The sequence below is a fragment of the Piliocolobus tephrosceles genome, chromosome 3 (assembly GCF_002776525.5).
Source record: "Piliocolobus tephrosceles isolate RC106 chromosome 3, ASM277652v3, whole genome shotgun sequence".
Classification (NCBI taxonomy): domain Eukaryota; kingdom Metazoa; phylum Chordata; class Mammalia; order Primates; family Cercopithecidae; genus Piliocolobus; species Piliocolobus tephrosceles.
In genome coordinates, this window is record NC_045436.1 from 40,323,456 (window position 1) to 40,348,966 (window position 25,511).

The 25,511-nt window shown below is 35.2% G+C and overlaps 1 protein-coding gene across 1 annotated transcript in view; it reads left to right on the forward strand.

Moving 5' to 3' along the window:
* The window catches only part of IQCM (IQ motif containing M), a 381,316-nt gene that overhangs the window by 157,767 nt on the left and 198,038 nt on the right, over positions 1-25,511 (forward strand). The window contains 2 exon segments of the mRNA XM_026454113.1: positions 13,521-13,719; positions 24,118-24,262. Of these exon segments, the coding sequence (XP_026309898.1) occupies positions 13,521-13,719; positions 24,118-24,262 (344 nt within the window).

The window sequence follows — 25,511 nt, forward strand, 5'->3', positions numbered from 1 at the left end:
CAAAAACACTTGTACCCTTAAAGCTACTGAAATAATAAATAATAATAAAAAAGCAAATCAAGCTAAATATTGAGTACACATGGACACAAGGAAGGGAACAATAGACCCAAGGGCCTACTTCAGGGTGGAGGGTGGGAGGAGGGTGAGGATGAAAAAACTACTTTTTGGGTACTGTGCTTATAACTTGGGTGGCAAAGCTCCATAACACAAAATACCATATACCCATATAAAAAACCTGCACATGTACACCCTGAACCTGAAAAGTTGGAAAGAGAAAATCAGAATTTTGCTTTTCCGTTACGTGAAATGATAATTTCAACTTAATTTATAGTAAGTAGTGCTCCTACAGAAAGTTTATCTATGCCAGGAGGAAAGAAATGATTGTGTTTTTTGAACTGAATTTGGAATTTTAAAAGTCTCTATTTTGTTTTGAGGAAAATCTGTTGGAAAATTGAAACCAAGCTGCAGCAGTAGCAGTAATAACAATAAAACCCCTCTTTCCTTAGACGTGATATCATGCACCTGGAAAACGTCTTCTGCCTCCTGCACCCATGCCTGATTCTCTTCTCCCATATTGAGTGTCTTAAGCATTTTGCTACCTGAAATGTTCTAACTAGGGATTTATATAGGTGGTAAAAGGTATCCTACCCAGAAATTCAAATTTTCTTAGAGATTTTAAATGGGATATCAATCTCCATCCTTTGATATGATCTAGTTAAACAGATTGCCGTGGACCTAGAAACAGTCAAAAATAGGAGGGCACTTGTTTTGGGGGGGTTGGCATGGAGTAGCATTTTGAGGAATGATTAGGGTACAAAAAGAGAACAGAAGGCACCCAAGAATTACATCTCCTTTAGATATTTAAACTATTTTTAATATTTACCTGAATTAAAGTGACATTATCTTCCACTTCAGGAGGAGTGCTTCTTATTTTAGAAAGTCCTAGGAATGCTGCTCTGATTTTTGAAGTGAACAGGTTTTACTAGCTTGAAGTACTGAACCCTTGGGAATATTTGGAAATGGAATAGTAAAATAATAATGAGACAAAAGATGAATTTCACGAGCATGTATTACATCCCTCCCCTTAAAAATCTATATCACCCATGTTGAATTTAATGCATTGTTTTCAAACTTAACAGAAATCATTTAGGGGTTTAAAGTAGGCCACAAACTTGTTCCATTCATTACCCAAGTTACTTTCAAATCCCACATTCAAAGCACAAGAGTATCACATGTTTCTACTTCAAGGCTGCACGTACAGGAAACGAAAGCCCTCGACACAGCTTGGTAGCAGAAGATCCAAATCAGAGTAAATTGTGTAAATTATAACTAAATTGCAAAGCATTTGGACATAGCAGGCATGCTAGTCTAATCAGGAAAGTGGTGATATTTACTTTTCGATAATGCAGGTTGGAAGAGGAATTGGGGGAGGGAGGCATCACAGATCTCTTTTCATATATTTCTGAACTTGGCAACCTGATCTGGTTTTGTCACAAATTTTCAGCTTGAAAAGTATTTGGCTTTTACAACAGCCAAAATAAGTATCCTTAATCACTTTCAACCTATGAACAGATGGGCAAACAGTGCTTTTATAAATGGAGCATACAAAATACTTCAATATCAGCCAAAACTAATTAGTAGCAATATCTGAACCAAACTCTAAAACTGATTTAGTGTTTAATATATATTATTGTATAAGCATTAGCAGTTGAAAGGAAATTCCCCGTTCAAATGTTTGCCAAGCTCAGGGTGTAGTGTTCGGACATGATTAACTTACTAATTAACTTATTGTATCTTTTCTCACATGTAATCTTGCATAATGATCACTTTTCTCTCTGAACTATTTGATTTGATGCTTTGAGCATAGATTTGTCAAACTTCAAATGAAAAAGTAAAAGGCAGCCAGTCAGCCCTGTTCTTTCTTTCATTCTTAGAGTGACATTAGTAGGAGTTGGCATGAAAACAAGTGAAGTGGTCTCTTCCATGATGAAAACTTGTTTTGTATCTTGCCTTTAATGACTCACATTTTTATTTTCATGAGAAATTTTTTAAGAGTTATATGGAGACTCTTTAGTGGCTAAAAATGTCTATAAAAATGACAATTTGCTGCATATCAAAATTCTATTAGGACATGGTAAAGAAGGATAAATTTAAAAATTACATTTGGAGGGTAAGCAAAGAATAATTACTATGATTCTCTAACTCAGAGGAGGTCACTTAGTCTCCATGTATCTGACACTCACAATACATTTCCCATATCTCATCTACAACTCATTCTTATACAAAGAATGAACATAAAGTCCATGGCATAAAATTGAACATTTCTGTAATAGTCTCTCTGTATTTGTGATATGACTGCATCTTTCAATACTCCTGAAACAAACAAATGCATGAAAACCTCAAGCCAGTTACCCAAGGCATCCTAACTATTGAGGATTGGCTACTGTCAATACCAGTCTTTCTGTTGTCATGACATAATTTTGTCCTCTTTTGATTTCATCACACACATAATCAAGAGGGCTTGGAATTATGGCTGTACTACTTATAACTTTATCTCATCTATAAAATCAGAATAATATTTAGCCAACAAAACTATTTTTTTTTAATTTTGATTTTTTTTTGAGCCAGGGTCTCACTAGGTTGCCTAGGTTAGTTTCTCACTCCTGGGCTCAAGCAGTTCTCCTGTCTAAGCCACCTGACTTGCTGAGATTACAGGTGCATGCCACTGCCTCCATCCCTAACAATACTATTTTGAAGACTGAAGGAGAAAGTATGTCTGAAATAAATACTTAATAAAAGATTGTTACTACCACTACTGCTGATATTAATAGATTTAATTATTATAGTTTAACTTTACACAGTGAATGCTAGCCTATTTCAGGAAATATGAAAAAATTAGAAAACAAGAAACAAATTATCATTTTTCTTTACAATCTAATTCTTTTTATAACCCAGCGTCTAATCAGGAATTTGCATCAGTTTTACTGAAACAATCTTTGAAGGAAGGTCCTGAATAGGAGTTCCTTGGAAATAATGGTCATGATTCCTATCCATTCTTGATTTAGAAATACTGAGTTAATATAACCACTAATAATATTTGGCATGGTTTTATAGTCTTTTATATATATATATATATATATCTTTTTAAAAGTTACAATTATGTAATGCATGTAATTTAATATCCTTATTCTTTTAATGTCAATTTTTGAAATGACAAGCATTTACTCAAATTATTATGTAATCTTCATAAACAACACCTTTATGACCTCATAACAGTCTATGGATTGGCTCTAACACAATTTACTTGGATATTTGTTTCTAATTTTTTTCCTACTATAAATGAAACTGTGGATGGATATCTTCATGCATATAGCTTTTTTCATACTTAGGGGAAATTTCCAAAAAGGACATTACTAAGTTGTTTGCTCTTGATTCATATTGCCAAGTCAATCTATTTTCCAAGTAGATTACACAATTGAGAATAATGTTGGAAATGCATCTTGAACCAAACTTTCTCTGGAATTCTTTAGGTTTGCAGGGTTTTCCTCTTAAATTTGGAAGTGAAAATGGTGCTTTATTTCTATTTTAACTTAAAATAATTATTGAAACATTTTTCTGTATGTATGTTTCTAATCATTTTTTGCCAGGTGTGTATTTTTAATTAATCACAACAAAAAATTTATTTGAGAACATGATGAAACCTTCAAGACACTTTGGTTGTGTGGTTCTCACAAAAATATGCTCAGAAATTATTGTTCCAAAGTTAAGAAATATAATGCAGATGAAATATGGGATATTCATTTTGGAAGGGAGATTTTATGTATATACATATATGTATCTTTTAATAGAGATATAAGATTTGAAATTAAGTGAAAGACACTTTAATGAAGACAGACTTGGTTGCTGGAAACTAAAAGAAAAATGAGCCAGGCATAGTGATGCATACCTGTAGTCCCAGCTACTTGGGAGATGGAGGCAGGAAAATCACTTGAGCTCAGGAGTTAGAGGCTGCAGTGAGCTGTGATTGCACCACTGCACTCCAGCCTTGGTGACAGAGCAAGACTCTCTTTCTAAAATAAAATAAAAATAAAAATGTGTTAATAAAAGGAAAATAAAAGAAAAAGGTCAGCAATAGATAAATTGTTATACCAAGAAAGTAAGTATAAATCTGAAATAATGTGAAGGGAGCCAGTCCCTTTTGCTTGTCTGCATACTAACTATTCTTGGAATGTGTAAGGTGGTCAAAAACTAAATGACCGACTAATGTTTATCTTTCCCATCCAGGGTCATATATCAGTGAGAGCTAAAAGTCATTCTTTGGTTTTAGATTCAGTAATAACTTATATAAAAAAGCTGGGGGAGGGGAGGCTTGAGATTCTAATTATTTTGGAGATTAGTGCTAGACAGAATTACCTGTGTTTGTTTATCACAGGGTAGCAGGTGCTTATTCCCCTTGATTATAAGATATTATATACTACTAATTCATGATGGAGGAAGCTAAGTTGTTAGTTTGCTTTCTCATCCCTATCTCGTGATCAAGATGCATTCATAAAGCATGGTTGTGACTATAAGTTTGTTCAGCAATTTTTTTCTTTGGTTTACTCATTGTTTATTTTTATTTACAGACAAAATTGTATGTATTGTGTACAAAATGATGTTTTGAAGTATATATACATTGTGGAATGACTAAATTGAGCGAATTAACATATGCATTACTTTACATAGTTATCATTTTTATGGTGAAAACACTTCAGGTCCACGCTCTTAACATTTTTCAAGAATACAATATATTGTTAACTATAGTCACTATGATCTCTTGGACTTATTCCGCCTATGTAAATACCATTTTATATCCTTTGGCCAACATCTCCCCAACATCTGCTCCCTAATACTCCAGCTTTTTTTTGCCACCATTTTACTCTCTACTTCTATGAGATCAACATTTTAGATTCTAAAAATGAGTGAGGTCATGTGGTATTTGCTTTTCTGTACCTAGCTTACTTCACTTAGCACAGTGTCCTCTAGGTTCATCCATGTTGTCACAAATGACAGAATTTCCTTGTTTGTATGGCTGCATAGAATTCCATTGTGTATATATACTGCATCTTCTTTTTTCATTCATATGTTAACAAACACTTACGTTGATTTCATATCTTGGCTATTGTGAATAATGGTGCAGTGAACACGGTGGTGCAGATGTCTCTGACAAACTGATTTAATTTCCTTTGGATGTCTACCCAGGAGTGGGATAGCTGGATTAAATGGTATTCTTTTTTTTTTGCCATTTTTTTATTATTATACTTTATGTTCTAGAGTACATGTACACAATGTGCAAGTTTGTTACATATGTATACATGTGCCATGTTGGTGTGCTGCACCCATTAACTCATCATTTACATTAGGTATATCTCCTAATGCTATCCCTCCCCCCTCCCCCCCCACCCCACAACAGGCCCCGGTGTGTGATGTTCCCCTTGCTGTGTCCAAGTGATCTCATTGTTCAATTCCCACCTATGAGTGAGAACATGAGGTGTTTGGTTTTCTGTTCTTGCGATAGTTTGCTGAAAATGATGGTATCCAGATGCATCCATGTCCCTGCAAAGGACATGAACTCATCCTTTTTTATGACTGCATAATATTCCATGGTAAATATGTGCCACATTTTCTTAATCCAGTCTGTCATTGATGGACATTTGGGTTGGTTCCAAGTCTTTGCTATTGTGAATAGTGCCACAATAAACATACGTGTACATGTGTCTTTATAGCAGCATGATTTATAATTCTTTGGGTATATACCCAGTAATGGCATGGCTGGGTCAAATGGTATTTCTAGTTCTAGATCCATGAGGAATTGCCACACTGTCTTCCACAATGGTTGAACTAGTTTACAGTCCCACCAACAGTGTAAAAGTGTTCCTATTTCTCCACATCCTCTCCAGCACCTGTTGTTTCCTGACTTTTTAATGATTGCCATTCTAACTGGTGTGAGATGGTATCTCATTGTGGTTTTGATTCGCATTTCTCTGATGGCTAGTGATGATGAGCATTTTTTCTTGTGTCTGTTGGCTGCATAAATGTCTTCTTTTGAGAAGTGTCTGTTCATATCCTTTGCCCACTTTTTGAAGGGATTGTTTGTTTTTTCTTGTACGTTTGTTTGAGTTCTTTGTAGGTTCTGGATATTAGTCCTTTGTCAGATGAGTAGATTGCAAATTCTGTTTTTAATATTTTGGGGAAATTCTGTACTGTTTTCCATAAGGTTGTGCTAATTTACATTCCCACCAACAGTGTGCAGGGGTTCCCTTTTCTCTGTGTCCTCTTCAATACTTGCTGTCTTTTCTCTTTCTGATAATAAATTCTAAGATGTATAAGGTGAAAACTCATTGTGATTTTAATTTGTACTTCCCTGATGATTAGTGATGTTGAGTATTTTTTCTATATAAGTTTTGGCAATTTATATGTCTTCTTTAGAGAAATCTCTATTTGAATGCTCTACCCATATTCTAGCACTTTTTAATTCAATATCATTAACTTGGTGTTTTACTGAGTCAGTTTCATTAATAAATGTGGAATAAGGAATGGATTAAAACATGGATGCTTATATTGTATCATTAGCAAAACTAGAATCATATGATACTAACATATTAGTAACTTCTGTCTAGAAGACTGATAAATCCCCTGGTGTCATATTATATTCTTTCATAATGATTTTATGTAGCAGGATTTTTATTGCCCTTGTCAGTTTCTTCATTGAGGTTAAGAATTAGGAATCATCCAATTTTCTTCTTCTAGGTTTTACCTACATTGCATATAATGGTAAAAACACCCCTTTCTTTTTTTAATATCCTCAAATTTCCCAATATATGTTTTCCCGTAACATTCCATTAGTTGGCAATCCCTAAGCAATATAGAAAAGAGCGAGCTGGTTTTTTAGGAGAACCTAGTGGGCATCATTTTCACATAAGGATTAAATCCACGTTCCTTAATAGGAGCCACCATACCTAGTTTACTGACTTACCTTTAAATGTTATACATTAAAATGGAAAATGGATTACAAACTTGATTTTTCAATTACATTTTGATAGAAAAAAGTATCAATTCTTATTAAAACTTTGTAAATAAATACTTCTATAATGAACTCAGTAAAGGCATTTTGTATATATTTAACTATTCTATATTGTTTTAAAGATAAAATGTATTCTTAATTTCTATAAACTTATTCACAATGATTTATTAATTTATTATATATATATATATGAACATTTTCATTAGGACTTTTTTACCCTCAAGTTCTGATGGATTAGTTGAAACCATTTATATACCATTTAAAGGATATTTCATTCCAGTTTGTACTGGTAAAGGCAAACAAATTCAAGTTTATAAATTGATTCAAAAAAAGCTTTCTCATATTTTATTAGAAAATAAATATGAAACATAATCAGTGTATTCAATTCTAGATAATTAATTCTTAATTTGTTGATCTGGGTTTAAGCAGATTACCATATGAAGTTTTGTGTTTCTGGATGAAAAAAGTCCTGAAATCCTGAATCAGTTCTTTTGCTTAGTCTAACAGGTTCATGGCTGTGATGTCAGTTTAAGCTGAGAAACCTGTGCCCATAAGTCTTTTTCTGCTACTATAAATTGTTAAGAAAATGCATTGTTCATAAGGCTACCATTCTTTTGATGTTTCTTTCAGAGGATGAAATTTATAACCTGTAACTTGTAGCAGGGCTTTGGGCAGAAACTACCTGCTGATGATATGATTGATTTGTATAATATATGTTTAGCAAAAATGTGCTATAATAATCAACAATCTCAGAGTGGAGAGGAAGGGAGTCCTGTACTAAGGACATATGTATGTTTTTTCCATATGGATTTAGTCATTGATCACCTTGAAGTAAGAACATATTGACAATGAGGACATTGACAAGCCTCAAGGTTTTAAAAATTTCATCTCTAATGTCACAACTTGGCAGATAATTTACCTCTGAAACAAAATCTTTGAAAAAATCAATTTGACAGTTATTGTGTTAGTCTTTGAGTATAGACCTAAGTATGTGCATCAGTTATCTATCACCACAATAGCATCACAAACCTTAGTGGCTTAAAACAACAGCTATTTATTATTTCTCATGCAACAATAATGATGATCTGGTCCAGACCTGGGCTTACGCCCATGGGTACAATTTCTCTCTTCCCCATGTAGCTTCTCATCCTTTAGAGACTTGCTGGCTCATTGTCATGTAGATGTAGGGTTCTGAAAGAATGAAACTGTGTAAAGCACATACTTAGAACTGGCACATTATCATTTCCGTTGAATTCTATTGGCCAGACTGATTCACAAGACCAGCTCATAATCCTAGAGTAGGTGAATAGACTCCATCTCTTGATGAGTAGGGCTGCAAAATCACGTTGCAAAGTTATGGATTTAAGAAGGCTTTAATTGACCATCAATATACCACACTGTGCTTCTAATATGTTTATGTTAATGTAAAAATATATATGTATATGTATATTTTGAGATAGAGTCCCAATCTGTCACCCAGACTGGAGTGCAGTGGTACAATCATGGTTTACTGCAGCCTCGACTTCCTGGGTTTGGGCAATTCTCCAGCCTCAGCCTCCCATGGTAGCATGTGCCACCATGCTTGGATAATTTTTCATAGTTGCTTTTGTTTTTGCTTTTCTCTTTTGTAGAGACAGAGTTTCGCCTTATGACTCAGGCTGGTCTTGAACTCCTGGATTCAAATGATCCACCTGTCGCAGCCTCCCTAAGTGGTGGGATAACAGGCATGGAGCCACTGCACCCGGCTTTATTAATATTTTATTTGTTATATATTCAACTTAGGCCAAATTTTTCCTTGATTAGTCACCTGTTTTTATATTTTGAAATTTGATAAACAGGACAGTCCTCAATATAGTATTGAATTAGATAAAAATAAGGACCATTGTAACAAGGTCGAGGATCATGGCTCTGGTCAAGAAAAAGACATGACCCTGAAGTGGCAGTAGCCGATACCAAGCTTTATTTGGTCAGCACATGGATAAGTTTGCATGAGAAGTCTCTCCCAGCAAAGGCCTTCCAGAGACTGTGACATGCAGCCCCTACCCAGAAGGAGTAGCGGTCTCCTGTGGGAGAGGGAAATCAGAGAGGGGACTTCCATGTCTAGATGATGACACTCAACCATGGAATGGAGAATCTCTGGGTCATTGAGCTCCAAAGAGCAGCAGTGGCATGAGGTCTTTTATAGCCCCCGGATTTGCCTTATTGATGTCTAACAGATATTGGAAGCGATTTCATGATGTAGGCGAAGCAAGTAGACTCTAAATGACTAAAAATATGCTTATTTGGGCCATGTTTAAAACAACTGAATGTCTAAGAATTTTGAATTTGGAGCTTGCAAACTTTTGAGCCAATGGTCCTAATATGCAGAAGTAAACATAAGGGCCAATATATAGGAACCGTCTTTGGTTTTAAAAAAATAAAATTGTTATAACATTTGTATAACAACCATGCAAGACTTACGTTGTCATGTGTTGCAGCCCTCCTTTTATAAATGAAGAAGAACATCTTTGGTATGATCCTGAAGCCATTTGGGGTACCCAAAAGTTAGGTTAAAAAGACATTATTATTACTATTATTATTTTCTTTTAATTTGCAACTTGAGGCCAGTTACTGTGGCTCATGCCTGTAATCCCAACATTTTGAAAGTTGGAGGCAGGGGATCATTTGAGGACAGGAGTTTAAGACCCACCTGGCCAGCATAGCAAAACCCCGTCTCTACTAAAAATATAAAAACTTAGCAGTATGTGGTGGCACACTCCTGTAATCCCAGCTACTCAGGAGGCTGAGGCATGAGAATTGCTTGAATCTGGGAGGCGGAGGTTGTGGTGAGACAAGATTGCACTGTTGCACTCCGGCCTGGGTAACAGAGCGAGACTCTGTCTCAAAAAGGAGATAATAATAATAAAATAAAATTTGGAACTTTCATGTGGGGAAAAAATTGTCAGATGAAGTAAAATATGAACAGAAGTCATAGGTGCCTTTCGAGTAAAAAAGAAATAACAGAGACACAAGTAACTAAGTAACTTTAAATGTTAGGAATACCAAACTTTGCAAAAAAGTCACAAAGAAGAGAAAAAAGATTCACAAGCACGATAAAAGGAATACTTAAGTGGTAAAAGGAACTTTTTGATATTTGGGCAAAATATATTGAAGGCACAGAATGGTCTTCCCTCTGTTAAGAGCAGACTGTGTAATCAAAAATCAGTTTGTCAGTATAACAAAAGTGATATCATATTCTAATTTTACTTTTAAAATATACCACCTATGTAATGTTTTATAGTTAAGGATTCACAAGCATTTCTCTGTTTTATGATTAAGCTCATCAAAATTTACCATTGTCAAAATTTAGTGTATTAGCTTCTTTTCAAACTCATTATTTGTAAATACAATTTGTTTTCCATCAAGACGTCTATTGTTATAGAAGTAATTGTTCACTTCTATAAATTGTTCTTGTCTTTTCTTTAACATTCCAGTTATCTAGAGATACAGTATTGATCAACATTCATCTGTTTCAGACCTAAGATAAAATCTATTTCTTTTTCAATTGTTATGAGAACCAGACAAATCACATTCATCATTTTGTAAACATGCTTGCATTTCTTCATATTTTTTACATAATATAGTTCTGATCACTCAGATGAACTACAACTTTTAGCCGAAATAACCTTCAGTTGTCTTTCGGCCTCTGTTGTCTGTCTCTGTCTCTCTTTTTTTGTCTCTTTTATCTCTCTGTCTGTCTCTCTCATACACATGTACACACACACACTTTTCAGTAGGGGATTAAAAACTCTGTGCCTTTCAAGGCAACTTAGGAGACCAGAAGACTCTAATGACCTAGAGCTGTCACTTCAGTAATACACATTACACATCACCTTACCATCACACATATTCCTTTGTTATTTGCATCTTGTTAGAAGATGAAACCTTCCCTCACTTTTTGGTTTGGGTATTTAACTATTTCTATAACAGTCCTCTTATTTCTTCTGAGAGAAATGAGAAAAAGATGTCAACTCAGAATTTCTTCGATTTCATAGTAGATCTTGATGATATGGACAAGCAAGAAGTAATCATTACCATTTCACCTGCATTCCACTTGATCTCATACATCAGTGCCCATTCCTAAAATGTATTATATTAACCAAGCAAAAAATCCTCTTAGAAGGCAGAGCTGCCTGTTTTCTAAGCTATTCAAAATCAGTCTTAATTTAAACAAACAAATACAAAACTTTGTTTCCTATTCTTCAGCTCTTCTGGCAGCTTGTTTAATAAGATATCTATCCCTCAGTGTACAAAATGATATATATTTGGCTCAGTAATGTATAAACATTTCCAAGGGAGTGAAAAAGAGAGAATGAGAGAATGAATCAGCCAGTGATACAAAAGATCCCCAGTTACATGAATGTTGTACAAGGCTAATTTATTTCCTTTTGCAAGGAGGAAAAGGACTTTTTTTTCATTTACACACATAGACACAAAGAGAACTAGCAGCCTCAGTTATACATAGTTAGATATAGGTCAAAAATAAATATACAGCACAATTTTCTGTGCTTCAACAAATCTCACTGGTTCATTGCAGCTACTTGGGAGTAGGAAGGTCAGGAAATCAAAAAGATCTACAACAAATTCTTCTTATGAAAATTTCTTAATCTGGGGCTGATCTCCATTCTAGTGGGTGCAAAATTTTCTCTTGAATGATATTCAAACTAATGTTCAAAAATGGTGTTATGCTAGTGTTCAAATGACATACAATATAGAGAATATCAGGAGGTAGTACAAGCTTCAAGAAAAACTACAGAAAGACAAATACAGAAAGACAGAACTGAGTTTTCCTGCCATCTACCAATGAACAGAGACTTCATGGCTGGGTCAAATAATGAAAATCATACTCCACATTTCAGTTACAGAGAGAATAAAAATAATAGCCATGTACAAAACAGAACAAGACTTAAAAATCAACTTAACATAATAATTAAATGAAACAGACTAAGAAAATAATGCTAAAACAGAGTGAACGTGAGTCAGAGATTCACTCTGAGAATCAAGAAACTTGAGTCTGGGATTCAGAGATGTAGGTACAGATCATTTTTGGGGCAAGACTCAGCCCTGGTGAATGAATTGAGCTGGGCATCTTAGTCAGTGGAACTCCATTTGTGAGAGGGCAGAAATAAAAACATTAAGAAGAAGAAAGCATTTTTATATGCTAAAAGTTGCAAGGGAACTAGACTTTGGACTTTGGAAGACTTCAAAAAACTTGCTATCATATATAAAACATAACAAATGTATACATATAAAGAAAAAGCTGACACAAGGTTACCAAGATTACAGATAATCTGTTAATGGTAGTAAATCTTCAGTTTTCTCAAATGTTATTAATCGCTGCTAGGGTCACTGTATTAGGGTTCTCTAGAGGGACAGAACAAATGGAATATATATATATTCCATTTGTATATATATATGAATTTTTAGATATATAAAATTCATATATACATATAAAATTCATATATATATTCATATATATATATATATATATATGAATTTTTTAAGTATTAACTCACATGACCATAAGGAGGTCCCACAATAGGCCGTCTGCAGGCTGAGGAGCAAGGAGAGCCAGTTGGAGTTCCAAGACTGAAGGACTTGGAGTCTGATGTTTCAGGAGGCATCTAGTATGGAAGAAAGATGTAGGCTGGGAGACTAGACCAGTCTCTCTTTTCACATTTTTCTGCCTGCTTATATTCTAGCTGCACTGGCAGCTGATTAGGTTGTGCCCACCCAGATTAAGGGTGGGTCTGCCTTTCCCAGCCCACTGACTTAAATGTTAATCTCCTTTGGCAACACCCTCACAGACACACTCAGGATCAATACTTTGTTCCTTCAATCCGGTCAAGTTGACACTCATTATTAACCACCAAGTCACCCATAGCAGTATTGCAGACTGGTCATTGTTTGCAGTATCACTCTTCCCATCTGCTGATCCTATAGGCCGTGATCCTACCACCACAGTACAGAGCCTCTCAATTCAAAGTATTTGAATCAAAGTTATTTTTCTGATGATGTTTGGTTAACAGAATGTCAGTGTCAAATAATCAAATAATTTTGAAGTACTCTGTAGTTTAAAATAGCTTCTGGGACAAGAAAAATATTTGGACTAATCTGCCCTGTCATATGAAAACATTCTCTTTTGAATACTTGTAGATAAACTGAAAAATTCACTTTCTTTTGGATTTCTTTTATTCAGAAGATTAATTTTATCCATGTAATAGTGATCTTGGCATATTCAACCCTCTTTGGAGGACCTTATTGACATGTTTGAATTCTATGTACATGTATTGAATTCTATGTACAAGTTATAATATATTTCCTATTTCAATGTATTCATCATTGAAAGAATTTAAAACTGTTTGTGGAAGTGTTAATTTTCCATATTATCTGTAATAAGAAATTGTTTTATTTTTAGGATAAAAGGTACTCCAAATAAAACTGATAAACGTGACAATAAAGTTAAAAGAATTGGACCACACATAGAAATCTTCCAAGTATTCCGAGAAAGAAAAAAATTCATGATTACCCCAAAATTGATTAGATTGGTCACCATGATGCAGGCACATGTCAGGGGATGGCTTGAACGCAAAAGATTGCAAAGAGTAATGACCAAGGTAAGCTATACATCAGATATTATAATGTGTTTAAAATTTCTCATTAGATTCTATTAAGTAAAATTTTTCAATATGCCTCTAATATTTCTAAGTAAAATTCTGTGTACATACTTTTTTTTTTTTTTTTTTTTTGAGATGGAGTTTCGCTCTTGTCGCCCAGACTGGAGTGCAATGGCGTGATCTTGGCTCACTGCAACCTCTGCCTCCTGGGTTCAAGCGATTCTCCTGCCTCAGTCTCCTGAGTAGCTGGAATTACAGGTGCCTGCCACCACATCCAACTAATTTTTGGTGTACATACTTTAAGAAAACGTGATGAATAATCTGCTATGATGACAGTTTTAGACTGTGCAAAGATGGAGACTCCAAACAAAAGGCCTCATTTATCCTTAACTCAGCAATTCTGGGACCACCTATTCTTAAACAAGGATATTTTGAAATAACTTTGCACTAAAGTTGTTTCTTCTTTGCTATCTGCTCATTTTCTGTTTAGAGCAACTTTCCTTCACTTCCCACACTCCTGAGTATTCTTGCAGTGCATAAATGTCCAATTTCAAAGAATTACACACACATACAAATATCTACCTGATCAACTTTCATAGATTGCAATTTTGATTTTTAAAATAAATAATGCAGACCCATTTTGGCTGGGCAAATGCAGACGAACCTAAGTGGGTCCATCTTGGAAAACCTTTGAGAGAACCCAAAATGTCCTCACCTTGAGGGCTAAAGTTTTACTGCTAATAAGGAATTTGGGAAATTAACTATAAATAAAATATATTAGTAGTGCCCACTCCAATTCCTTGATCTTCTGGGAAAAACCTCTGGAATAGATTTGCAGTGGGCATCCTGAACACATTTATCTGACAATGTGGTGATACTGTTAGAGTTAATCCATCTGCCTATCTCTGGGTATACATGTTTACATGTACTAACGTGTAAATTAATATGTATGTGAATCACATATGTAGTTCTGATGATTAAACATGATAATACATGTAAAACTCTGGCAAAAGGTAAACACTCCATATACTTAATCCCATAATTTTGTAAGGTAGCTGCTATATCTGTTTTATTGCTGAAGAAACTGAAGCAAATAATTTGCCCAAAGTCAAACAGCTGGTAAGTGAAAGAGCTAGAATTCAAACCCATGTCTGTCTAAGACATTGAAAGATCCGTGGTTAAATTAGACTTAAATTTCTCCAAAATGGGAAATGAACTGATTTTCTTACTCCACAAAGCTCTTTCTTTCCTATAACTATCTATATTGATAAACTGTTCTGCCACTCGTTGCTTGAGCCATAAACCTGGATGTCTCTTAGATTCTTTCAACTTTTTCACTCCCATATTCAATTGGTTCCACTCTCATGATGTTTGTTGAACTGCTCTTCTTTGTACTTCTTGCCAGAACTTCCTTTAATCTACCCTTACATGGAGAATTGCAATAGTTTCCTAATTGATCTCTATGCCTACAAACCTACTTCCGTCAAATCTATTTGCCATGTGCCATATTTGAAAAATTCCACTATTATTACCTTATTTCATTTCCTATAATCTTTTTGAGGGCTTATATCACTTACAGGATATAGTAGGAACTATAACATAGTACACATGACCTCCCTGTTTTGGCTCTTGCGTTTTGTCAAGCTTCATCACATCATACCCCCTGACATATTCTCTGTGTTTTAGCAAACTGCAAATCTTGATTGTTTCTTGTCATCTTATATTTTCATGCTGTTCTCTCCTCTGCTTTCCTTATCTTCTGATAAACTCCAATTCATCTTTCAAGATCTTCCTAAAGTATATTCACTTAGACACTCTCTCTTGTCCATCAAGCAGAACTGATCTCTCCATTTTTCTGGTCATTATTGTGTCCAGTTCTTTACATTGTTATCATCTGTTTACATGTTTAACATGGACAGTATGGTTTATATGACTTATTTGGAAGCACATACTCTTTATTTTTCTATTCACAGCACCACAGACTACCTTGACACATAATATATACTCTATCATTTTAACTGTATGCATGTATGGTCTAATATTTTTTCTTGTTTATCTCTCTGTTTGTATACATATATTTTTTAGTTTGGCTAGATAGATTGCTAACTCCATGAAGACAGGTATCTGTCTGTCTTGCTTGTTTCTGTATTCAAATACCTAGAATGGTGTTTCGTATGTAGTAGGCACTCAACAAATACCTATTGTATTTGATTATATGTAGGCACTCAACAAATACCTATTGAGTGGATGAATTAATATAATTGTAGAAGTTTATCATGTCAGTCTAAGGAGATCACACACACACACACACACACACACATCCTTAAAGTTCTGTCTACACACATTTGATACATGCTATATAATTTAATTATAGCATTTCCTAATATCAGAAAGAATTATAGAATCATTCATAATCTCTGGGACAAAAATGAATCTAAAAATTTGAGAGAGGAAGAATGGGCCAAAGATGAGGGTGAAAAGTGATTTAATTGATAAGGAAAATGCTGAATTTCTATACGGAGATAGGATTTGAGATAAAAAGAATGGGAAGTACTTTTAAAGGATCAGAGCCAATATAAAGTAGATTTTTTACTTTTATTTGGTTATAAAATTTGTTATGATCAATGATTTTCTTTTTTATTCCATCATTGGCATGGTGCTTTGTCTGTTGGATGATTGCTTTGCTGATGTGGTTTTGCCTAGTGTCAAAATCCTAGTGTGACAGCCTGTAATGCAGTTAATAGTAAGTTTTCTGGACTGTGCCTATGTGAAGGGTTGCTGTTGGGGGAATTCTTCATAACTTTCTGCTCTAGAGGGTGCACAGCAAATTACTGAATAATTGTCAGCACTGTGGCAGTCCCTCCCCTGGGAGACTTCCATAGTCATATTGCTTTACTGCCACTTCAGAGTTTGTTGCTGTGGACAGTGTCTGCTAGAAGTTTAAGATTACTGAAGAGACTATATGATTTCCATTCCCTATGAAAAAATTAGTTTGGAATTCTTTAGAAATAATGAAGCAGCATCAAATTGTCTTGCCAGTCATACATCAAAAGACCACAGAGATTGCTATATTTTAATATGAATATTTTTCCACAATTAAAAATGTCCTTTTCCTTTAAAAATGTTTGTGCTGTTTGTTTGCATGTGTTTTGGTATAAGTAATAAAGATATTACAAAATCATAAAGACACAAAACAGGGTTCATTCCTTGATGTAACGCTTCTAGGATCTTACTTAATTTCAATATTTTTCTCTAAATATTTATAATTTTAAAGTTTTAATCCTAAATTAAATATATTTGATTGCTATTGACTAAAAATGTTGAAATTCCAGGACATTGGAATGGTTGATAGCTACAATAATAAAAAGTGTTTGAAATTGGCTTTTAATAAATATTTGTTGAATCAGTAAATTTGGAACAGCCCTGGAGAATCTGAGTTTCAATATTACCTTAACAATGTCTTATACATAACTCAATGGTCTTCAATATTTTGGAGGTTATAGAATTCTTTGAAAATTTGATAAAGTAGGAATTTCCTATCATTGTCTCAAAAGAACAAAACAGAAATAATAACAAAATCTGAACCTATTCGTGAACCCTATAGGACAGGGCACCTTGTATAGCAACAGTCCCCAACCTTTTTGGCGCCAGGGACCAGTTTCGTGGAAGACAATTTTTTCCATGGACGAGAGCAGGGGCAGGGATGTTTTCAGGATGAAACTGTTCTGCTTCAGATCATCAGGCATTAGATTCTCATTAAGAGCACACAATCTGGATCCCTTGCATGTGCAGTTCACAATAGGGTTCTTGTTCCTATGAGCATCTAATGCTGCCGCTGACCTGATAGGAGAAGGAGCTCAGGCAGTAATGCTCGCTCACCCACAATTCACTTCCTGCTGTGCAGCCTGGTTCCCAACAGGCCACAGAGCAGTTGGTTGGGGACTCCTGTTGTATAGAACAGTTTTATTACATAACATGTGTGCTAACACTCACAAGCACCTGGAGACCTATGTTCATCTATTCAATAACATATGTATTTTTTAATTTGATAATAGCCACTATATACTAGGTCCAATTTCCTGCCTGGTGTGTGAAGAGCATACATAATCTAGTGAGTAATGCAGACAACTGAAAGAAGTCTTAGGTATCATCAGAGCATTTAGAAAGGCCATTTAACCCCAAGTGTGTTTGATGTGGCAATTGGATAAGACCAATCAACTGAGATCTGGAGGGTGAGGGGTAGCTTTATTTTGTCAGGTATACTGGGAGACTGAGAGGCACAGGAAAGACCATATCAATAAGCTTAGGTGAACTAGTTACATTTAAGGGGCTGGGGCATAGTTGGGAGGACAATGGCAGTAAAGGAAGTTGAAGGTAGGAATCAGATTAATAACGTTCTTAGAAACCTTAATAAGGAGTTTATACTTGGTGTCTGAGAATGGATGCCTTTAAAATAGATCAGTGACACAAATATATTTGTATTTTTGAAAAATTACTGACTTTGGACAATGGATTGGGAGGAGAGGGTGACAAAATGGAAGGAGAACAACTAGTATGCTTTTTCAGTAATCTACTGCATGGTGGTGATGGGGAAACGGACAGTTGATAGGACTTTGGGTTTGGTTGTATTTGGAGATAAGGAAGAGGGTGGAGTCAAGAATGATTCCCAGGTTCTTGTCTTGAGCAATCTGGTGTATGGTTGAGAAATGCAGAATTTAAGGGGAGGGGCAGGCAGGAGGGAGCAGTAGAAAGGAATGAAGGTAGAGTCCAATTTTCAACACTGGGCTTAAAGCTTCTGTGGAAAATCCTTGAGATGTCTGGGAAGCAGTTGAGTATATGGGTCCAAAATTCAGAAGGGACATTGGGCCATAGAGAAAGACTTGGGATTCATCAGTAGTTCTTAAATTCTTTCACTGAGGAAGAATGTAAAACCCTCTCATCTATAAAAGTACCTCACTTTGGCAATGAATCTCATCATATTTCTGAGAAAGCTCTTCGCCCAGGTGTTGCTCTTTTACTTCATGCAGGTCTCTGCTCATTGTCACATTATCGAAAAGCTGTCCCATACTAACCTGTACAAAATAACTCTCTAATCACTCCCTGTGTCTTTTAAAGCACTTTATTGTTCTTCATGGCACTTACTACCACCTAACCTATATTCATTTGTTAGATTATTGCTCCTTTCACTAAAATGTAACACCCTGGAAACAGAAATTTTATCTTTCCTGTCTTCACAAGGTCTTGTACCTTCTTGGCCCACACTAGGAGCCTAATACATGTTTTTAATAAATTATTTTCAAGAGAGTGAAGGATGCATAACAGCATTTTGGGTCCAGGAGGATTTGAAATTTGAGGAACCTCTTCTAAATATGTTGATGCAGCTCCCTGACCAAGGATGCCCTCCTTGAAACCTGCCGCCACCCATAGATTTGAGAATCATCATTACTGATACTAACTGGAGCCATGAGAGTCAATGTCATTGTCTAGGGAGACTATATAAAGAGAGAATCCTACAAAGAAAGATTGAGAGAAACTGGTTGGCGTTCAAAGGGAAGCAGAAGATGAGTATTCCACAAACATGAAAGTAGTAACAAGAGAGGTAAGAAGAAAACCAGAAGATGTTACATCAAGGAACTTGAAAGGCCATACAAGGAAGAGGGTTAGGTCCACAGTCCCCAATGCTGCTAGACAGAATTTTCTGGCTTTAGTAACAGTAAGATCATGCAGTGAAAACATCTGCAGTAGATAAATTGAGGCACTATGAGGTTTAGAGAAGGATAGTTTAAGATAAAAAATATGTATGCTTAAATGCTCATTGGAAGAAGCCAGTAAGAGGGAAAGGTTGTCAATACAAGAAAGATGAAGCTAATCCATATTATAAGGCCTTTAAGGAGAGTGGAGGGGGTAGATTTCCAAGATACTTGACAAGATTAGCATTAAGTGAGAGGAAACATATTTCTCCATTGTTGCAGGAGAAGAAGATGTGTAGATGCAGTTAAGTATTTAGACTTGCTGGTGGGAAGTTGAGGTTGCAATAAACTAGTTGTTTTTTCTTCCTTTTGTGAAGTAAAGAATTAGGCCATTTGGTGAGAGTAAGCATTTAGATGGGTTTGAATGTCTGAGGAGACTGAGGTACTACAGAAAATGGCAGAGAGATGCCTTAAAAAGCATGCATGAAATTCCAGGCCACTTTGAGAACCTCACTGAGGTTGGTGATCAAGAATTGGAGTGGTATCATTTCTTCAGGTTGTATAATTTTCTTTAGTAATTATGAAAAACGAGGCATGGAGATGTAACATAATTACCCAAAGTTGGACATCTTGCAAGTGACAGATGAGAATGAATTTTGAGAATCAAACATAAGTCTGTCTAGCTCCAGAGCACTGTAAAACATGAGACCATTCTGGTACCAGAATTGTCCAATCAATGCAAATGGTGGAGTCTTTTCTCAGGTCAGGAAATTCCAATGTTTGGAGTTTCCTGCCGAAAGCCAAGGCTAGATAATACTCCCACCTGGCGCTAATAGAGCTAATTCAGGTGAGCTCACATCAGAAACGTGAAGATAAGAAGCACGGCCTGTAGAGAGGCATCCTTTCTATCGCAAGTAGGAACTGCTATTTAACGTTTTTCAGAGTACACTGGGGGGGAACAATATATTTTTATTTATATTTAATGATAAAGTTGACCAAGAATGTTTATTTAACAGTTTCTATACTGAGCAATTAGACATAGAGTGATTGAGGCATATGCTTCAGGTAGTAGTAAAAATAATCTCTTTGACTCAGATCAAAATGAGTACAGCAAGCAACATGGACACAGAGGAGAGGCCTGAAAAAGTACAAGAGGAACCAAACCTAGGAGAGACACATGTCCAGTAGCTATGCATGGATAAGGTCTTCACTAGTTTCTTAGTGGATAGGGAAGTGAATATAAGATTCACACAGTGGTATTTGTGGCTTGCATATTTGTAAGTGTGTGTTTATGCATATGAGATTGAGATAACAATTTAGAATGTTCAATTATTATTTCACTGTGTATAGGTTTAGTCATTTAAAAAAATTTCCCTTTTGTTTTTATAAGGTTTTTGAATAAAGACTTTTTTGATATTTTCATACCTAAATGCTTAGACAAGGTTAGACTTCCATAAATATGGTCAAGATATCTTCTTATAGGTCTATAGCATTGTTTTTTCAAAGTTAAAAAGTCAAACTGGCAAAATATTTGCTGAAATATGACACAAAGTTTAAAAAAACCTAACATATAAAGATCTCTTACAAACTGATAAGAAACACACTAATGGAAATTAAGTCATACTAAGTGTCATATGATGGTGGAATTCTCCAAAAATTGAATAAATTACTTAAGAAAAAAAAGACATGACCATATCAAGCAAAAGCAAATTGAAATAAATACTAGAAAATTTTATTAAATGTTGATAAGTATAATACATTTGTCCATTAAGATAATAGAAATTGGAACATTATAATCAGTAATTTGCAATAACTATATTGCAATATTGCTGTTGTAAGTAGAAATTTGTATTTTTTTCTGATAAATTCTACCTTGAGAAATATTTAGACTTATAGTGAAAGATTTACATACTGAAATGTAGTAGCACAATAGCTGAAGCATATTTCCATGCAAAATGCTGGTAGGGACACTCCCTGTAATAAAAACCACATGGATGGACCATCGTAATTTTCTCTTGCTCAGCTTCCTAACCATGAAATGCCCTAGGTGACCTTCCAAATGTCTGAGATCTGAAAAGGGCTCCCTTACAAGATAGGTTGTGTTCCCCAAAAGAGGTATTACATTCAGAGGAAAAGGTACTCAAATTGAAGTTGGTGGTTGCCCAATGCCCTTCCTTTTCTCAGAGACATCATCTGTCCAAGTAGCACATTCCAAGCGGGAATTTTTCTCTTCATGTTTTAAAGATACAATCAAAACACTGCTTGATTCTTAATTATAAGCAAAAGAAATCCAGTTACAGATTTAAGCAGAAAGATGTGGAGGAGGATATTGTACACAGGTCTAGAGAACTAACTTCAGAAACATAAAGGAATAATAAAGGCTGGGTAGCTCACAGTAATCCAGCCAAATCCTCTACAGAAAGAGTGTGATGCAGACACTGAATCCTGGGTGTTCCTGACTTCACAAATGCTGCCCTTGAAAAATGTATATTTGTGCTACAGTTACTCTATCACACAAATAGATTTCTCATTGTTTCACTCTTAAAAGCATTATTTGTTTCCATTCAAAGTTTGGGATTGGTGGAGTTAATGATGAAGTTCACGTGTCTGCATCCTAGCAACAGAAGAGGTATGAGTCATAAGCATCTGACTTTTGGCTTCAAATTGTGGGAAGTGGGTTCTGCCTCCCACTAAGATTCATATGTAGGGAATGTGCCAAAAGTGCAACCAATTTATTATCTTTTTAAAAGACAAGCCTATTGAACGAAAGGCAGATTAAAAATACACATTGAAAAATGCTATTAAATGTTGAGAGACATTAGCAGACATCCACAATCTGCTATTAGATGGAAGGAGAAAGGAGAAGAGAAAGGTAGTAAAATTATGCTAATTTATTTTTCATTCAAGTAAACAAAAAATGTTATTTTACATAAACAGCAAATAACATGACAGAAACAAGAAAAGTAATGTGTAATATGGGCCGGGCGCGGTGACTCATGCCTGTAATCCCAGCACTTTGGGCAGATCGTGAGGTCAGGAGGTCGAGACCATCCTGGCTAACATGGTGAAACCCCATCTCTACTAAAAATACAAAAAATTAACTGAGCGTGGTGGTGGGTGCCTGTAGTCTCAGCTACTGGGGAGGCTGAGGCAGGAGAATGGTGCGAACCTGGGAGGCAGAGCTTGCAGTGAGCTGAGATCCCGCCACTGCACTCCAGCCTGGGCAACAGAGTGAGACTCCGTCTCAAAACAATAAATAGATAAATACATAAATTAATTAATGTGTCATATGAAATATGCTAGGAAACAAACAAACAAAAAAATCTTGTAGAATGGTTGAAAACACGGCCAGGTGCGGTGGCTCATGCCTGTAATCCCAACACTTTGGGAGGCCGAGGTGGGCAGATCAAGAGATTGAGACCATCCTGGCTAATATGGTAAAACCCCATCCCTACAAAAATACAAAAATTAGCCGGGCATGATGGCGACTGCCTGTTGTTCCACCTACTCAGGAGGCTGAGGCATGATAATCGCTTGAACTCGTGAAGCAGAGGTTGCAGTGAGCTGAGATCACACCACTGCATCCACTGCACTCCAGCCTGGTAACAGAGCGAGACTCCGTCTCAAAAAAAGAAAAAAAAAAAAGAATGGATGAAAACACTAAATTAAAAGGAATGTAGAGTATAGTTAAGTGGGCTCTCGAATGTCTCTATGCTAGTTTCAAAACCAATTATACAACTTACTGGCTATGGAACATTGGGAAAATTATTTAAAGATTTTCTGCTTCAGGTTTTTTCATTTGTAATATGGTATGCAAAACACAGAAAAGGAAAGCCTACTCAGCGGAAAATGTAAATGTAAACACATTCCTAAACAAACAAGAAATAATGAAAATTTTAAAAATTAAGCCTTTAAGAAGTCAAAACAGGAAGATAAATCTAAATATTATTTAGAAGTAAATTAATAAAGATATACAGAGACATTAATAAGCCAGAAAATGTAAAATGTGAAAGATAATTAACTTGTTAACTAAAAGGGAATCGCTCTTTAGAAAAGAGAAAACAAGTACGAAAGAGGTAAATACTTAAAACTTTAATAAACAGTTCTGGTGCCATGTTGAAAATGCATACACAGAAGAATGTAGTCACAGGTAAACTAATAAAACAAAATGTGCATATATGCTGAAAAGGGTTAATTTCTTGAATATTCAGAGATTTTTAGAAATCAACAACAACAACAACAACAACAAAACCTTAAAAAGTCCAGGGAAAAATAGGTAAAGGACATGAATGTACAATTTCCAAAGGAAACAAAAGAGAAAGATTTGAGCAACCAGAGTGGACTGCTTAGACAGGAATCATCCATTACAGAATAATACCTTAATAAGACTACATCGTTTCTGGCAGAGTGGGCTACATATTATAGAAATCTGGACACAAGTGTAGGAAGTGTCTGTGAAAGAAGCAAATATTGGAAGCTCTGTTCTATGGGAAGTATGAATATATAATAACAAAGCAATTCATAATGGAAATCTCTGAACTATAGGGAGATTGTGTTACTCTACAATGCATATATTTAACCAACCTGGGCAACAAACAATAAATACACCCATAATCTAAGAAACTAGGTGAAATAGACTAAATGAAAGAGGCAAGTCATATTAAATATAAATACCAGAAATATATAAGGAGCTTTTTTGTCTTTGTAGGCTTTGTATCATGGACCAGATATGAAAGCAGTTATTAACATGTATGGCAGACTAATCCACCGTGTTAGATATCGACGTGGTCTTTGGAGGACAAGACAAATTGTCAACTTATCAGAGCTAGAGGAATGGATGGACCGAAAAAAATGTAAGCGATGCAGACACTTCTGGTTTGAATTTAAGTTTGGAGTTAATTTAACCATGGAAATTTTAAATATAATTACCTGTAGAAAGCAAAGGTAGATTATATTTTATATTGCTGTAAGCAATTTGCATTTTAAGTTAGCATGTTGTATATTTGAATTAATTTATTTGGATCCTCTGCAAGTAACAGAAAACTCATTCTAGCTAACCAAAGCAAAAGGGAAATTTAACAGGAGAATATTGCAAAGATAGTTAAAGAGTTGGATTTCAGACTGAATATTAAACACAACTGCTTCAGAGATCTAGGGAGCAGGAAATAAGGGACAATCTCAATTTGCCTCTGGGGGATACATAACCCCTTACCACTTAAAGACTCTTTGTTGCTATGCTTTAAATTCATATTCCAGGGAGATAACAACTGATACGTATAGCTTGAGTCACAAATCCAACACTTTGCAATGGGAGGGTAGGGCATCTTGCTTGAGAGTTGCACCGAAACTGTTCATTGGAGAAGGGATAGCTACGCAAAGGAAAATTAAGTATTTATACCAGAATAGTAGTTAATGGACACTGAGCATACTAAACAACATATTGCTTATTAGTGTTAGAATTCTATTCATAGAACAAATTCTCTAATTTATATTTTAATTTTCAGAGATTCCAATTTATATTTATATTTAATAAATTCAGTATTGCTTAGGATTAGGATAGATTATTAGAGCCAGTTTCTTGACTAAAAAAAGATACAAGTAAATTATATTTAATTGGAATCATTGTCTTGCTGCTTTATAAGGTAAAAATGTGAAAATGTTGGTAGTCTCAGCTAGTCATACAGTATTTATTTTACATTTAAGACTGTAAGTTCCATGAAGAAAGGGATTATGTCTGTTATATTTATCAGTAAATACCCACTATCTAGCAAATGCCTGGTTTATAAGAAGGGCTCAAAAATATTTGTTAAAATGATAGTTTTCATTAAATTATGATAAAATTATGTGCTAAAAGCTATTTACAGTTAACCAGAACTCTTTGAGTTAGAATAGTTTCTTTTCTGTGGCTAGAGGTAAAGGGAGGAAGTCAGAGAGAGAGTAGAAAGAGAAAAGAGAGAGGGAGATTGTTCTATATAAGTCAGAGGTTGCTAGATTAATTCACCCAGCCCAGCCCAACAACCTGGTTTCTAGAGAAAAGAGCAGAAAGGATCAAAGTGTTGGAGAGATGGAAAGACAGGAAGAAGAAAGAATGAGAAAGTACGA